Source organism: Belonocnema kinseyi, chromosome 7 (genome assembly GCF_010883055.1).
Source record: "Belonocnema kinseyi isolate 2016_QV_RU_SX_M_011 chromosome 7, B_treatae_v1, whole genome shotgun sequence".
In the NCBI taxonomy this organism is placed as follows: Eukaryota; Metazoa; Arthropoda; class Insecta; order Hymenoptera; family Cynipidae; genus Belonocnema; species Belonocnema kinseyi.
The window spans coordinates 3,724,495-3,742,573 of record NC_046663.1 but is presented as its reverse complement, the minus strand read 5'-3'; the positions used below and the strand labels follow the sequence as shown (position 1 = coordinate 3,742,573).

Sequence of the window (18,079 nt, the reverse complement as noted above, 5' to 3'; positions counted from 1 at the left end):
TAAATACAAAATTTTTAAAAAAGAACTTTTCATTAAGAAGGTTAATGTTCTACGAAAAAGACGAATTTTCAACAAAATTGTAAAAAATTTAAGCAAAAAGGACGAATTATCATCAAAATGGTTGAATTTTCAAGCAAAAATGTTATTTTGCAACCAAAAAGTTATTTTCTACTAAATAGTTCAATTTTTAAACAAATAGTTTAATTTTCTACCAAATTCTTAATTTTTCGAGGCAAAAAGGCCAATTCTCGAAAAAAATTCAATTTTCAAGACGATAATGTAAATTTTTAACTAATTTGATGAATCAACTGATTTTTTTTAAATTGATATAACTCTAAACCACATTTTTTTTCTAGAAAAAAATATTTCAAAAATATTTAAAATAAACTTCGATTCTTTTTTTTATTCCCCTTTCAGGGCAGCCGTTTAAATCGACGAAATAAATTTCCGGTCATTTACCGGCTTTTTCCCGGTTGGAAAATATTTTTCACGGTCAATGAAATTCGAAAAATGGAACACTAAAGCTACAAAATTTTCCACTTGAGGTAATAAAAACCGAGCTGCAAATGAAAGCACTCAAAATGGATCTCTTAAATTTTGTACTTTTAAAATTGAAATTTAAAAGTTTTTAATACAAAATTTTTTAAATTCCATTGATCAATAATTTACGCGTATAAAATTGATGGTACTAACAGTATTCAATATAAAAGAATATAAATCCACGTTATCATTTTCAATGCTCTAAATAAAAAAAATTAATGACTGGACTTTAAAATTTTCAAAATTATATAATTTTCAGAAATTTTAAGCTAGAAAATAGAAACAATAAATATTGAAAAATGGAAATTTTTTTAACTGAAGACTTCTTAAATTAGACATTCAATTATTTTGTGTTTAAATAAACATCCTTGGCAAGCTTAAAAATTTTATTTCAAAATCTTGAGAATTCTAGAAGTTGTTTTAAATTTGTTTTAAATTTAAAACTATTTTGGAAATTTTTTCAGAACTTCTAAATATCTGTCAAAATTAATTGAATTTTTTCTACAATTTTCAGAAAATCCTGCAAATTTTATAACATTTCTTTACAATTTGGATGTATAAATAACAATTGAACATTTATTATTTTTATACGAAATTTTAGTAATTTTAAGAGATACGTAGAAGTTTTGAAAATATTAAAAGTTAATGTAAAACTTGAAATGATAGCCAAATATAAAACAAAATGTAGATTTTCGCAGATTTTAAACGAAAAATTATATTCTTTTCAAGAATTGTGAAAGGCATCAAAAGAATAAAAATATTTTCTTAAGATTCATAGGAAAATTAAACATAAATTTTCAAAGATTTCAACAAAATTTTCAAAAAAGATTCTAGAAGATTTTAAGAAAACTTTCTTCTAAAATTTGCATGAGAATTTTAAATCTTTTTAAAACTCCTAAATATCTCTTAAAATTACTTAAATTCTTTCTACAAATGTTCATTTGTAAATTATACATCAAAATTTAAAAATTTCACTTACAAATTTAGCATTTTTGAAATACATCAATTAAAATTGTAACTTTCAAAGTTTAAAGACTCTTCGAAATTTTAAAGATTCCAGGATTTCTATATCAAACAATTCAGTTAAAGATTCTTTACTTTTAAATATTTGGTTTCAATTTACTTGTGGCGAATAAAAATTCAAATATTGCTAGATATTCAATAATTAATCTTTTTTAAATTACAAATTTTAAATTGAATGGGTTAAAAATTGAATATTTTAGACTGAAAAAATATTTTAAATTTAATAAAACCCTTTAATTAAGAATGTATTATTTGAAGGTATTTTTAAGTTGAAAATAGTTTATAAACTTTCAGTTAAACGTCCATATTTGTTTAATGACTAAGACTTTCCAATCGAAACAGTTCAAGTTTTAATGTTAAAATCTGAAAATTCTTAAATTTTGAACTGATTTAAAATTGATTTTGTTCACTTTTTATCACTTAAAGTACAGCTAAATTAAAAAAAAAAGATTTATTTATGAAATAAAAATGTTTTTTAATCCAAAATTTTTAACATCAAAGGGTTTTATTTTTTATTTGTTCAAGTCTTGAAGAAAGCATTTAAAAATTCTTTAAATTAAAAATGTAAGCTTAAACATAAAAATTTTAAATGAAAAATTTTCAAAGTAAAAAAATTTTGAATTACGCATTGTAAGCTAAATAATAGCATAATTAAAAAACATAACAATTCAAATAATTATTTAAAAACTGTTGAAATCGAACGTGGACAGATTTTTCTTTTCAAATTTGTAAAATTTCCGTAAAAAAAAATTCACTGTCATTTCCCGGTTTTTCCCGGTCTCAGAAAATATAAATTCAAACTAAATTAATAGAGCCCAATCATAAAATTTAGCTATTGTTGCATGAAATTATTTCCATGAAAATGCCCTATTTTTTTCAACACTCATCTTTTTGATTTACAAATTTATCTCTTTTTGTAGAAATTTAATCTTTTTGTTAAAAATTTTGTTAACTGTTTTCTTGAAAAACACGTTTTTTTAAATCGAAAATTAAATAATTTGGTAGAAAATTTAACTGTTTGGCTGAAAATTTAAGTATTTTGTTGAAAATTCGCTTTTTTTTTATAAAAAACTTAACTCCTTAGTTAAAAATTCAACTACTATCTTAAAAGTTTTTTTTCTTTCAACATTTATAATTTTAGTTAACAATTCATTCTTTTAACTGAGAATTTAACTATTTTATTGAAAATTCAACTGATTGGTTGAAAATGATATTTTGATGAAACTTAATATTGTCGGGTTAAAAATTGAAAAGTTATGCAGAAAATACGTATTTTGGCTCAAGAATTCGATAGAAAATTTTTATTGGTTAGTCGAAAATATATTTTTTTGAAAATTCGCCATTTTTAGTAAATAATCAATTTTTCAGTTAAAATTAAAACTGTTTGGTTGAAAATTAATCTAGTTCAGGATTCGAGATTTTTTTTTGTTAAATCTAACTTTTTTATTTAATGATAATTGTAAAAAATCAATTTATTGATTAATTACATTTAAAAATATTTCTTTTTGTTAAATCCAACTGATTTTTATTTCAAATTAAATTAATTTTTTGCTGAAATATTAATTGTTTCGTTTTTTATTAAAAATTCAACGTCTTGGTTGAAAGTTGAACTATTTACTGAAAAGTTAATTGTTTTGGTTCAAGACTCATAATTTTAGTTAAAAAATCGTTTGTATTTTATTAATAAAAAATGATTCTTTTGAATGTAAATTAAATTTTTTTAGTGAAAATTCCATTTATTCATTAAAAATTAACGTTTTTTCTAGAATCTTCACATTCTCGAGTTGAAAATTGAAATGTTTTGTAGAAAATTCGTATTTTTGGTTTAAAAATTGAATAATTTGGTAGAAAATCTAACTACTTGGCTAAAAATTTGCCTTTTTTGGCATAAATTCAATTTTTTTGTGAAAATTCAAACTGTTTGGTTGAAAATTAATCTGGTGAAGTTCAAGATTCAAGAATTTTGTTGAAAATTCATTTTTATTGGTTAAATCAAACTGCTTTTAATTTTCAATCGAATTATTAGTTGAAAATTAGTTTTTTTTTCTACCAAAAACACGAATTTTCAACAAAATATATCAATTTTCAAGCAGGAAATATATTTGATTTTTTAACTAAAATGATGAATCTTCAACCGAATAAAAATTATTTTTTTATATTATTTTAACCTTAAGCCAAATATTTGTTTTTCTAAAAAAAAAACAACTATTTTTTAACACAATACATGAATTTTCAGTCAACTTGTTGAATTCTAACTAGACCAGATTAATTTTTATTTTGAAAATAAATATTTGGAACCAAAACGGAAAAAAAGAATTAAGACTTAAACAAAAGGAAAAGATGACCTTTTAAGAAAATAGTTTCATTTTTGACCAAATAGTAGAATTTTTAACCAAGAGATAAAACTAAAAGACGACTAAAAAATATGATAGAAGATTTTTGTAAACAGGAAGAATTCATTTTTAACCATAAAAGTTAAATTTTTAACCAAAAAATATGACGGATTTTCTATCCGAAAAGACGAATTCTTGAACGAAACAGTTGAATTTTCGACCATAAAAGACGACTTTTTAAGAAAATAGATGAATTTTTAACAAAATAATTAAATTTTCAACTAGATTGTAGAATTTTTAACCAACATATAGATAAATTCTGGACTGAAAGTATGATGATTCAAAGAAGAAGAATTAACTTTCAATCATAAAAGATTAATTTTGCACCAATTTAAATTAAATTTTCAATTATGAAAATTAATTTAAAAAAAAAAAAAGAATTTTTAGCAAAGTAGTCCAATTTTTGAACTAAAGGTTAAATCTTTAAAAATAAATTTTTAACAAAGAAAAAAACAGAAAAGTTAATTTTCAAAGAAAAAAATAAAATAGTTCAATTTTATGTTAAAAAAAAATAATAATTTTCAATAAAAAAATTTGACTTTTCTATTAAAAAATGAATTTTCATATCAGAAATCTTTTAAACTGTCTTTTTAGTTTTTTCAAGAAAATTAGGAAAATTATATTTATGCAACCTTAAAAAAACGTAACGAGAAATAAATATTGAAAATTTGTACTTGCTATTGAAAATTATTTTTTTTCCAAAAATTATAATTTTAGTAATATTTTTTTCTTTCTTGAATGAAAAAATTAGTTTGGTTTGAAAATTTAACTATTTTGTGGAAAATTATTTTATTTTAAAATTCAACTCTTTCTCATTTAAAAATAAGACCTTTTTTTAGTATTATTTCATTTATTAGTAATTAATTCTATAAATTTGGGATACATTTATAAATAATGTACTGAAAATTTAAATTAATATTTAAAAAGAAACTTTTCGTTCTCAAATATAATCCGAAATATTCCCGGGTCTCAAAAAAAGGCCCGGCTTTCGCGCGATGCTTAAAATTCTAGACAATTTCCCGATTTTTCCCGGTTTAATTTTATATCCCAATTTTGCCGGTCAGTAGACACCTTGAAGAATAATAATAAAATTATTTGTTTAAACATCTACGTACGGTTTTTCGCTCGTATCAAGTCCAGATAACTCCATATTTCCAAACTTTGGATTGCTCTTCGTGCCACAGGTGTTTCCAAAGCTATCATATCCATTTATCAATCTTGTTGGGTTTCCATAAACAAACGCGAAAGCCGCGATCAAAATCTATGACAAAAAAAAATTCTTTTTTTACAAAAAAAGTTTGAAACTTACGAAAAATAATTATTTTAACAATAGTTTTTGTGACTTAATTTTTTGTTAATGTCGCTTCTCGCCAATTAAAAAAAGGAAATAGTTTTAATAAATAATGGCTTTTTTCGAGGACATTCCTTACAACTCTACTGTTTCTAATTTAGAAAATAAGAGAATAATCTTCAAATACAGTAATTTTTATAAAAAAAGGTTTTGTTTAAAAAATGATTCAACCATCTCAGCTGTAGAAGAATTAACTTTCAAAACTGTAAAGAGTAGAGTTGTAGAGAATTTTTTTCAAAAAATAAAACCATAATTTATTGAAATTGAACCATTTTTCAACAATAGGCAACAAACGATAGTAAGATCAAATTAAATTGCAAAAAAAACATGGTTAAAATAAATGTTTTTTATAAGTTTTAAAATTTGCCTTGAAAAATTATGTTTTTATTTAAAATATTAACATCAGTAATATTATATTAATTCTTAAAATTATTTGAAAAAAAAAACATTTTTATAGAGATCTTATTTTTGTGCGGCAATTAACTTAAAAGGCCGATTGATCAGTGTAAATAAATGTTCAATATGTTATAGTTAATTTTCGATTAATTTGATCTATTTTTTTTTTTATAATTTAAGGGCTCATACACAGTCACATAAGTAATTTGTTTCTTAAATTACTTGTTTAGATAAAAAATTACTTTATTCACTTTTATTTTAATAAATTAAAACAAAGAATCCCAGGGTTAAAAAATATTGAATTCACCCTGATTTATTTTGAATTCCCTTGATATCATCAGAATCCAATGGATCTTTTTTTATGATTAATTTTTTTTTAATTCCCCTCGGGACTTTTTAATTCACCTTTAACTTTTATGAATATTATCAGGTTATTATTCATTAATTATCTCCCATTTACTTGAATTCAATGGAATGTTTTTGGATTTTAAAAATGTTTCATTCCAATCTTATTTAATCCATTAGTTTTTTATTTATATATATTTTTTTAATTCACTTAAATCCATCCTAAATTCTTTTTCACTCTCATTTTATTTATTCGACTGAATTTTATTTATTTTTTTACATTTTTTTCAATTCGTCCAAATTTATATGAATTTCATGAAAGTCTCCGAGAATTTATCGAAAATCTCTTCAATTTTACTCAAATGAATGGAATTTACCCTGAATTCTTATTAATTTGTCCTAAATTCTTTTGAATTCTCCCTGAATTCTTCTAAATCCACTCAAATTTGATTGAAACGAATCAAATTTTTTGTATATTTTTTATATTTTATTTGAAATTCACTCTAAATTCTCAATAAATTATCCTGAAGGCTTTTAAATTCTTTGGAATTCTTTAATATTTGTGTTCTACTCAAATCGATTTTTTTTTAAATTCATTCTAAAGTCTTTGAAGACTCGCCTTGATTCTCAGGCATTTCATAAAATTCTTTTGAATTCCCTTAAATTTGTTTTCATTCACTCTAAATTTTAAGCATTTTAAAAATATTTTTGTATTGTTTATAATCTACTTGAATTTTTATAAATTTCATCGAATTCTTTGTATTTCATCTAAGCTCAATCGAATTTTATTTATGTGAGTGGTTATTACCAATTTTTTAAATGCAGTTGAGAAGAATTTTAGAATTCTTCTCGTTTCTCTTAAATTCCTCTAAATTCACTCGAATTTTATTTAATTTGATAGTTTTTTTATTTTTTAAATTGACTTCAATTCACAAATTCTTTTGAATTCTATTTACTCCCATTTTACTGAAATCGATGAATTTTTTAAATTTAATTTGAAATTCACCCTGAAATTTTATTAATTTATGCTGAACTTTTTTAAATTATCTTGAATTAATTTTTTTACTTCTAATTAATTCTGTATTTTTTTTTAATTCATCCTAAATTCTTTTAAAACTCACCTTGAATTCTTAGGCATTTCATAATTATTTTTTCAATTCCCTTGAATTTCTTCTACATTCACTTAAAACTTAATGAATTTTTAAAAATATATTTTTATTATTTTTAACTCACTTGAATTTTTATTAATTTCATCGAATTCTTGGCAATTTTTCTAAAATCACTCGAATTTTATTGGACTTTTTCTTCTTCTAAATACTTCAATTCACTTGAATTTCGGCGAATAATTATTTCCCACAAATTCCTCTAAATTTACTCAAAGTTTATTTGTTCATTATTATTATTATTATTATTTACAAAATTCACTGAAATTCTGTTAATTTTTTTTCAAATTCTTTTCAATTCTTTTGAAATTTTGTATATATATTTTTTACTTTTACTCAATCCAATTAATTCTTTTTTTATTCGCCCTAAAGTTTTTAAAACGCTTCTTGAATTCTTAGGAATTTCATCAAATTCTTTTGAATTTCCTTAAATTTCTCTAGATTCACTCCAAATTGAACAAATCTTTAAACCTATTTTTGTATTGTATCGAATTCTTCTCGTTTCCCTCAAATTTCTCTAAATACATTCACATTTTATGGCATTAATTAGTTTTTTAAAATTCTGTTTACTCGCATTTCATGCAATTCGAGTTTTTTTTGTATTTCAAACATTTTTTTAAATTCACAAAAATCCTGTTAAATTTAATAAAATTGACTCAAAGTCTTAGGAATTTCATGAAATTCCAATTAAATCCTCTTGAATTTGTTCTAATTCACTAAAATTTTGCTGAAACAATGTAATTTTTTGAAATTTTTCAATTCATTTTAATTTTTTTGAATGGTTTCTCAATTTATTCTAATTATAAATTGTATTAATATAACTTTCATCGAATTCTTCTCATTACCCTTTAATTCCTCTAAATACACTCACATTTTATGGCATTAATTAGTTTTTTTAAATTCTGTTCACTCGCATTTCATACACTTCAACGGTTTTTTTGTATTTCTAAAATTTTTTTTAATTAACAAAAATTCTGTGAAATTTCATGAAATTCACTCAAAGTCTTATAAATTTCATGAAATTCTAGTTAAATCCCCTTGAATTTTTCTAAATTCGTTTCAATTTTAGTTAAATCAATGTAATTTTTTTAAATTTTCAATTAATTTTGAATTTATAATTTGAATTGTTTCTCAATTTATTCTAATTATAAATTGTATTAATATAAATTTCAAGAAATTCTTCTAATTTCCCTGCATTTCCTCTGAATCCACTCACATTTTGTGGCATTAATTAGTTTTTTTTAAATTCTTTTCACTCGCATTTCATGCATTTCGACAGTTTTTTTGTATTTCTAACATTTTTTTTTTTTAATTCACTAAAATTCTTATAAATTTCATGAAATTCACTCAGTCTTATGAATTTCATGAAATTCTAGTTAAATCCCCTTGAATTTTTCTAAATTCGTTTCAATTTTGGTTAAATCAATGTAATTTTTTTTTTAAATTTTCAATTTATTTTTATTTTTTGAATTTATAATTTGAATTGTTTATCAATTTATTCTAGTTATAAACTGAATTAATATAAATTTCAACAAATTCTTCTAATTTCCCTGAAATTCCTCTGAATCCACTCACATTTTGTGGCATTAGTTTTTTTTTTAAATTCTGTTCACTCGCATTTCATGCAATTCGACAGTTTTTTTGTATTTCTAACATTTTTTTTTTTAATTCACTAAAATTCTTATGAATTTCATGAAATTCTAGTTAAATCTCCTTGAATTTTTCTAAATTCGTTTCAATTTTGGTTAAATCAATGTAATTTTTTTTTAATTTTCAATTAATTTTAAATTTTGAATTTATAATTTGAATTGTTTCTCAATTTATTCTAATTATAAATTGTATTAATATAAATTTCAACGAATTCTTCTAATTTCCCTGAAATTCCTCTGAATCCACTCACATTTTGTGGCATTCATTAGTTTTTTTTTTAATTCTGTTCACTCGCATTTCATGCACTTCGACAGTTTTTTTGTATTTCTAACATTTTTTTTTTTAATTCACTAAAATTCTTATAAATTTCATGAAATTCACTCAAAGTCTTATGAATTTCATGAAATTCTAGTTAAATATCCTTGATTTTTTTTTAAATTCACGTCAATTTTGCTTGAGTCAATGTAATTTTTTTTTTAATTTTCAATTAATTTAAAATTTTGAATTTATAATTTAAATTGTATTAATATAAATTTCAACAAATTCTTCTAATTTCCCTGAAATTCCTCTGAATCCACTCACATTTTGTGGCATTAATTTTTTTTTTAATTCTGTTCATTCGCATTTCATGCACTTCGACAGTTTTTTTGTATTTCTAATATTTTTTTTTTTTTAATTCACTAAAATTCTTATAAATTTCATGAAATTCACTCAAAGTCTTATGAATTTCATGAAATTCTAGTTAAATCCCCTTGAATTTTTCTAAATTCGTTTCAATTTTGGTTAAATCAATGTAATTTTTTTTTTAAATTTTCAATTAATTTAAAATTTTGAATTTATAATTTAAATTGTATTAATATAAATTTCAACGAATTCTTCTAATTTCCCTGAAATTCCTCTGAATCCACTCACATTTTGTGGCATTAATTTTTTTTTTTTTAATTCTGTTCACTCGCATTTCATGCAATTCGACAGTTTTTTTGTATTTCTAACATTTTTTTTTAATTCACTAAAATTCTAGTTAAAACTCCTTGATTTTTTTTTAAATTCACGTCAATTTTGCTTGAATCAATGTAATTTTTTAAAAAATTTTCAATTTATTTTAATTTTTTGAATTTATAATTTGAATTGTTTATCAATTTATTCGAATTATAAATTGAATTATCATAAATTTAACCGAATTCTTCTCAGTCTTTTAAATTCTTTTTAATTCTCTTAATTTTTTTTTAATTCACCTTAAACTCTTTAAAAATTCACCTTGACTCCTCAGCCAGTTCATAAAATTCTTCTGAATTCCCTTGAACTTTCCCACATTCACTCCAAATTTAACAAAATTTCAAAAATATTGTTGTTTTGTTTTCAATTCACATGAATTTTTATGAATTTCATCGAATTCTTGTCATTTTGTTGAATGGAAATTTTTTTATTACATTTTTTCAATTCACTCGAATTCTTATGAATTTCATGAAAGTCTCTTGAAATTTTAAAAATTTTTCTCTATTAGAAAAAATTAAAGGAATTAAAAAAAAATTTATCTTGTTTTCAATTAACATGAATTTTTATTTATTTCAACCAATTATCGGCATTCCCTCTAAACTCACTCAATTTTTATTTAATTTACTGTTTTATTTTTTTCAATTCAATTCAACTGAATTGAATATCATTGAATTCATAATTTCAATCCATTTTATTCAATGTGATGGAAATTTTTGCACTTTTTTTCAATCCACTCAGATTCGTATAAACTAACGAAAATATGTTTGAATCCCCTTGAATTTTTTTAAATTTACAGCAATTTTATTGAAATCAATGAAATATTTTGGAATTAAAAAAAATATAATTTGAAGTTTACCCTGAATTCTGTTAAATTATTTTGAATTCTCTTCAATTTTTTAAATATATTTTTTTATACTTTTGCTCAATTTAATTTTTGTTTTTCAATTCACCCTAAATTCTTTAAAAACTCACCTTGAATTCTTAGGCACTTCAATTCCCTTAAATTCTTTTAAATTCACTCAAATTTTATTTTATTCATTAACTTAATTTGTTTCTAAATTCTCACGAATTTATCCTGGAATCGTTTAAATTCACCCCGAATTCTTATCAATTCCATCGAATTCTTTTGAATTAAAAAAAGACATTAGTTATAATAACATTATTAATAAGCATTACTTACTTTTGGTCAATTTTAACACCTTTTTGATCACTTTTTTCAAGTGAATTGAGCTATGGCAGCCCTGGTATTTATTTTTCGGCAATAAAAACACGTAAAATGGTTATATTAAAAAAAAAAATACAAAATTATCAAAAATTAACTGTAACATTTTCAACATTTTGGAGTAATTTTCACCCATTATTAAATTTTCATCAAGTGAAACACTTGAAACATAATTAGGAATAAATAACAATTGATCAACCCCCCCCCCCCCCCCCCCCCCCCCCCCCCACACACACACATTTTCAATAACACAAGCACAATATAAACACGTAAAAATCGTTTGTTTTGTTGATGCTCCAATATGTCAAAAAGATAAAAAATGAATCAGAAAACTTGAATATTATTATCTTTTTTCCCCAAAATATAATCGTTTATAAAAAAAAATCATGTTAATAACTAATAATTGGTTACAAAAGATCGAAAATGCTAAGACGTAAAGAGTGTAAATTAAAAAAATGGAGGTTATGTACCATGAGCGACCAAAATAAGACAAAAACGACGAGCCAAAAAACATCGGTGCATCCTCGAATGTGAGTGGGTCCTGATCGCTGTTCCTCTTCATCTTCACCAGCACAACAACTCATTTTTTAAACAAAATAAACACTACGTCCCTAATACTGATGCTCCAAATGCTCTGAAATCTCGGTACGTAACCTAACGCCTTTTTTGATCCGATCCGGATGTTTGCGTTTGGAGTCGGCCGTTTTCGGATACACTCGTGCCCTTTCGAAAGGTCTTTAAATATTTAAAGAGTTCCTCTAACGACCAATTTATTCCTCGAAACTTTTTTTTTTACATTTCTGGTTTAAAAAAATTAATTTAAATGATGAAAAGCAACAAAAAAAATTATTCAGAATTATGTTTCATTTCAATTCCATTCTAATTTCAGAGCATGCGATAATTTTATGATTCATTTCTGTTGTCAGGGTTGGTCAGGGTTCGTTACGTGAGTGGAATATTATTTTTTACGTAAGGTATCAATTATAATCATTATAGATGCGCGTTAGCGTGAAAATACGCATGTTGCTTATTTACAGTGATTTTTTTTTTTTACTTTTATACCATTTTAACGACTTTAATTCGTTTTTTTTTTAATTTTTCACTTTTAGTTGAATATTTATTTAATTCTCTCAAAATTGGTCTTTTTCGTATTCAAATTAATTTTTTGTCAAATTAACTTTTTTTTAAATTGTTTTTCTTGTGTTTTTTGAAAATTAGTTTTTTTAAATTGAAAATGTAAATATTTCATTTTCGCTCGAATTTTTTTTTCGTTGAAATTTTTATTATTTTTGTCAAAAATGCATTTTTTGGCATAAAAATTCAACACTTTGGATTACATTTTTTTATTGTTTTTTATTGTTTGAAAATTAATATTTTTCGTTTAAAAATTAGACTTTTCTGGTAAAAAGTTAAAATTTGGTTTCAAAGTTTATCACTTTAGGTAAAAATTCATTACTTGGATGAAATTTTTTTATTTATTTTGTTTTAAATTTTTCCTTTTTAGTAGAAAATTAATCTTCTTGTTAGAAAATTCATCCCTTTGGGTAAAAAATTAATTTTTTTACAGTGTAAAAATTAATTATTTTAAGTAAAAATGTAACTATTCCATTTTTGCTTGATTTTTTTTTTTTGCTGAAAATTCAATTATTTTGGAAAAAAATCAATTTCGTTTTATCCAAAGTTTAATACTTTTTTGTTCAAAATTTAACTAATTAGTTTAAAAAATTTCTTTTTTGGTCGAAAATTCATTTATTTTTGTGAAATTTGAACTTTTATTTTGTTTTGAAAATTAGTTTTTCTTTCGTGTTGTGTAAAAATTAGTTTTTTGAATGAATGAATGAATGAAAATATAAATATTCCATTTTCATTCGAATTTTTTTTAGTTGAAATTTTAATTATTTTGGACGAAAATGCATTTTTGTCATAAAAATTCAACATTTTGGATTACATTTTTTTTCTCTATTGACCGAAAAAAAAATCTTGGTCCACAATTTCTCTTTATTGTTTGAAAATTAATATTTTTCGTTTAAAAATTAGACTTTTCTGGTAAAAAGTTAAAATTTGGTTTCAAAGTTTACCATTTTAGGTAAAAATTCATTACTTAGATGAAATTTTTTAATTTATTTTGTTTTAAATTTTTCCTTTTTAGTAGAAAATTAATCTTCTTGTTAGAAAATTCATCCCTTTGGGTAAAAAATTAATTTTTTTTACGGTGTAAAAATTAATTATTTTAAGTAAAAATGTAACTATTCCATTTTTGCTTGATTTTTTTTTGCTGAAAATTCAATCATTTTGGAAAAAAATCAATTTCGTTTTATCCAAAGTTTAATACTTTTTTGTTCAAAATTTAACTAATTAGTTTAAAAAATTTCTTTTTTGGTTGAAAACTCATTTCTTTGGGTGAAATTTGAACTTTTATTTTTTTTGAAAATTAGTTTTTCTTTTGTATTGTGTAAAAATTAGTTTTTTTTTTAATGAATGAATGAAAATGTAAATATTCCATTTTCATTCGAATTTTTTTTTAGTTAAAATTTTAATTATTTTGGACGAAAATGCATTTTTTGTCATAAAAATTCAACATTTTGGATTAAATTTTTTTTTTATTGACCGAAAAAATGTCTTGGTTCACAATTACTCGTTATTGTTTGAAAATTAATATTTTTCGTTTAAAAATTTGACTTTTCTGGTAAAAAGTTAATATTTTTGGCTGAAATATTGTTTAAAAATTTATAATTTTAGATAAAAATTCATTACTTAGATTAAATTTTTTTATCTATTTTGTTTAAAAAATTTCTTTTTCAGTAGAAAATTAATCTCCTTGTTAGAAAGTTCATCCCTTTGGGTGAAAAATAAATTTTTTTTGGTGTAAAAATTATTTTTTTTAAATAAAATTGTAACTATTCCATTTTTGCTTGATTTTTTTTTGCTGAAAATTCAATTATTTTGGATAAAAATAAATTTCGTTTTATCCAAAATTCAATACTTTTTTGTTCAAAATGTAACTAATTAGTTTTAAAAATTTCTTTTTTGGTCGAAAATTCATTTCTTTTGGTGAAATTTGAATTTTTTTTTAAATTAATTTTTCTTTTGTGTTGTTTAAAAATTAGTTTTTTTGAATAAATGAAAATGTAAATATTCCATATCCACTCGAAATTTTTTTTTAGTTGAAATTTTAATTATTTTGGTGAAAAATGCATTTTTTGTCATAAAAATTCAACATTTTGGATTACATTTTTTTATCTCTATTGACCGAAAAAAAATTTCTTGGTTCACAATTTCTCTTTATTGTTTGAAAATTAATATTTTTCATTTAAAAAGTTGACTTTTCTGGTAAAAAGTTAATGTTTTTGGCTAAAATTTTATTTAAAAATTTATAATTTTAGATAAAAATTCATTACTTAAATTAATTTTTTTAAATCTATTTTGTTTAAAAATGTTCTTTTTCAGTAGAAAATTTTTCTTCGTTAAAAATTACTCGGAAAATTAATATTTTTCACTTGAAAACTTGCCTTTTTTATGGAAAGTTAATATTTTTGGTTAAAATTTCTGTTGTCAACATTTATCATTTTATTTTAAAAAATTAATACTTTGGTTAAAAATGTAACGATTTTGGTAATTTTTTTAAGTTCAAAATGGTTTTTTTAACTGAAAATATAACAATACCATTTTTGCTTGATTTTTTTTAGTTAAAAATTTAATTATTTTAGTTTAAAAATTCCTCTTTTCGCTTACAAATTTTGTTTTTGGTTAAAAGTTGAATTATTTTGTTAAGATTGATAAAAAATTAATAAAACTTAATTTATCTAAATTACATTTTTTCAACTAATTTTTTAATTTAAAAATGTAACTGTTCCATTTTTGCTCGGTGTTTTCAGTTACAAATTTAATTATTTTTGTTTGGTAATTCCTCTTTTTGCTTTGACAATTTATCTGTCTTGATTAAAAAATTCAACTCTTTGGTTAAAAATTGAACTTTTCTGTCAGGATTTATTAAAAATTAATAATTTTAACTGAAAATGTAATTATTAAATTTTTGGTTCAAAACTTACCGTTCAACTATTTGCTTGAATATTTATGTATTTTGTTGAAAATTTTTTCTTTTTTTGGTACAAAATTAGTCTTTTCGCTTGAAAATTCATCTTTTTGGGCGCAGATTTAATGTTTTCTAACTTATTTTTTTGATTTGAAAATGTAACTATTCCATTGTCGCTTGATTTTTTTTCTGAAAATTCAATTATTTCGGTAAAACATGCTTTTTCTTTGCTTGGAAATTCAGTATTCTAGATTACAATTTTTTCTTTATTGACTGAAAAATCTTTTTGATTGAAAATTAATTCTTTTTAAATCGACCTACTAAAATTGTTTTGTTTTTTTCAGTAAAAAAAAATAATTTTTTAAATTGAAAATGTAACTTTTAAAATTTAAAATGTAACTGTTTGGTTGAAAATTCATGCAATTTGTTGAAAGTGAGCCTTTTTCGGTAGAAAATTAATCTTCTTTGTAAAAAAAATCATGTTTTTGGTTTAAAATTCAACTATTTGTTGAAATTAATTTAACTTGTTGAAAATTAAACAATTTTGTTTTAAGTCAATTATTATGTAAAAAATTCGTCTTTTTGGTTTAATTCTAATATTTTAGATTTAAAATTTTGTTGTTGAAATATTTACTACTACATTTCTTGTTGAGAATTTATCTCTTTGGACAAAAATTTAACTATAATATTGAATATTCGTTTTTTCAGTTGAAATTTCAACCTTGAGATGTTAAAAATTTACCTTCATTAGTTGAAAATTAATTTATTTTGTTGTGATAATTTGGTATAATCCAGAGTCTTCTACATCCTTTGGTCCGCAATTTTTGCAAAAATTTCTCCTGCAGATTATCTTCTTAATTATAAATTATATTATTTGGTTGATAATTTAACTGTAATCTTTTTTAACCGAAACTTCATCTATTTTTTTGAAAATTTATCTTTTAGATCTAAAAATTAATTTTTTTAAACAGAAACTTCATTTTTCTATTTTATGAAAATTTCTGGTTATAAATTCTTCTTCTTTGCTTGAGTAGTAAAATAATCTTTTTGTTTAAGAACGTATCTTTTTTAGTTGAAAATTCACCTTTGCGGCTCAGAATCCTTGAGTTTTATTGAAAATTTATCTTTTGTTTTGTTCAATTGAAAAATTAATTTTGTTGTTTAAAAATTCATATTTTCTAGTTTAAAATTCAACTTTTTTGGTGAGACTTCTTGCATTTTCTTCAAAATTCGGTGGAAAATTCATCTTTTTGTTTAAAAATTGATCGTTTCGGTTAAAAATGTAACAACTAGGTTTGACAAAATTCAGGAATTCTCAACCAAAAAGTTGAATTTTCTACGGAAAATATTCATTATCTGGAAACGTACTAAAAACGTTACGATATGTATTTTAGAAAAAAAATTTCTCTAAATTGTAAACGGCACAGTTTCAACGTTACTTTACCTGGGACCCCCCCCCCCCTCTCTCCTAGTCCAACTTTAAAAACTAGTTACATTTTTTAATCAAAACGAAGTATTTTTAAACAAAAAGATTAATTGTACACCGAAAAAACCGTATTTTTAAGATTCAAAAATTTTCATTCAAAAAGTTTTTAATTTTCCACTAAAAACAATATATTTTTAATAGAAAAGATTAATTTACTACAACAATAACGAATTTTCAATCGAATTTACTAATCCTCAACCAAAAAGTTGAATTTTTAATTAAATTCAAGAATTCTCAATCAAAAAGGTGAATTAAAAAAAAAAATGAATAAAAAGATTTTTTCATCTAAAAAAGATATATTTTCAAACAAAAAGACGAATTTTTAATAAAAATTTAACAATTCTCAACCAAAAAATTGAATTTTCTACGCAAAATATTCATTATCTGGAAACGTAATAAAAACGTTACGATATGTCTTTTAGAAAAAAACTTTCTCTAAATTGTAAACGGCACAGTTTCAACGTTACTTTACCTGGGACCCCCCCCCCCCCTCTCTCCTAGTCCAACTTTAAAAACTAGTTACATTTTTTAATCAAAACGAAGTATTTTTAAACAAAAAGATTAATTTTACACCGAAAAAACCGTCTTTTTAAGAAGATTCAAGAATTTTCATTCAAAAAGTTTTTAATTTTCCACTAAAAACAATATAATTTTAATAAAAAAGATTAATTTACTACAACAATAACGAATTTTCAATCGAACCAAAACCTCAACCAAAAAGTTGAATTTTCAACTAAAAAAAAGATACATTTTGAAACAAAAAGAATAATTTTCTACCGAGAAAAAGGAATTTTTGACAAAATTCAAGAATTCTTGATCAAAAAGATTAAGACGAATTTTCAATAACATTCAAGAATTCTCAACAAAATTTGAATTATTAAGAAAGAAACTTTTTTTAATTTTTAAGAAGGTAGATCAACTCTAAAACCTATTTGTTAAATTTTTAAACAAAAAAATTAATTTACAACCAAAAAGTAGAATTTTTAGCAAAATTCAAGAATTCTCAACCAAAAGTTGAATTTTTAAGAAAGAGACTTGTTTTTAATTTTTAGGAAACTAGTCCAGCTTTAAAACCTAGTTAAATTTTTTAACAAAAAGATTAATTTTCTACCGAAAAAAAAGGAATTTTTGACAAAATTCAAGATTGCTGGAACAAAAAATTTAAGACGAATTTTCAATAATATTCAAGAATTCTCAACAAAATTTGAATTATTAAGAAAGAAACTTTTTTTAATTTTTAAGAAGGTAGATCAACTTTAAAACCTATTTGTTAAATTTTCAACCAAAAAGATGAATTTTTAAACAAAAAATTAATTTACTACCATAAAAGTAGAATTTTGAACAAAATTCAAGAATTCTGTATCAAAAAGTTGAATTTTCAACTGAAAAAGAATTTAAAAAAAATAATATTAAGTTAAGATATGTATTTTAGAAAAAAAACTTTCTCATTTTAAATGGTAACGTTTCAACGTTACTTTGAC

At 22.2% G+C, this 18,079-nt stretch overlaps 1 protein-coding gene across 1 annotated transcript in view; it reads right to left on the bottom strand.

The window, feature by feature from the left end:
• LOC117176288 (CTL-like protein 1) overlaps nucleotides 1-11,663 on the bottom strand; it is a 45,656-nt gene extending 33,993 nt beyond the window's left edge. Inside the window, exons 1-2 of the mRNA XM_033366474.1 lie at nucleotides 11,550-11,663; nucleotides 5,072-5,217 (exon numbers count right to left, since the gene is read on the bottom strand). Of these exons, the coding sequence (XP_033222365.1) occupies nucleotides 5,072-5,217; nucleotides 11,550-11,663 (260 nt within the window). The remainder of the gene's footprint in view (nucleotides 1-5,071; nucleotides 5,218-11,549) is intronic.
• Nucleotides 11,664-18,079: the final 6,416 nt, after the last annotated feature.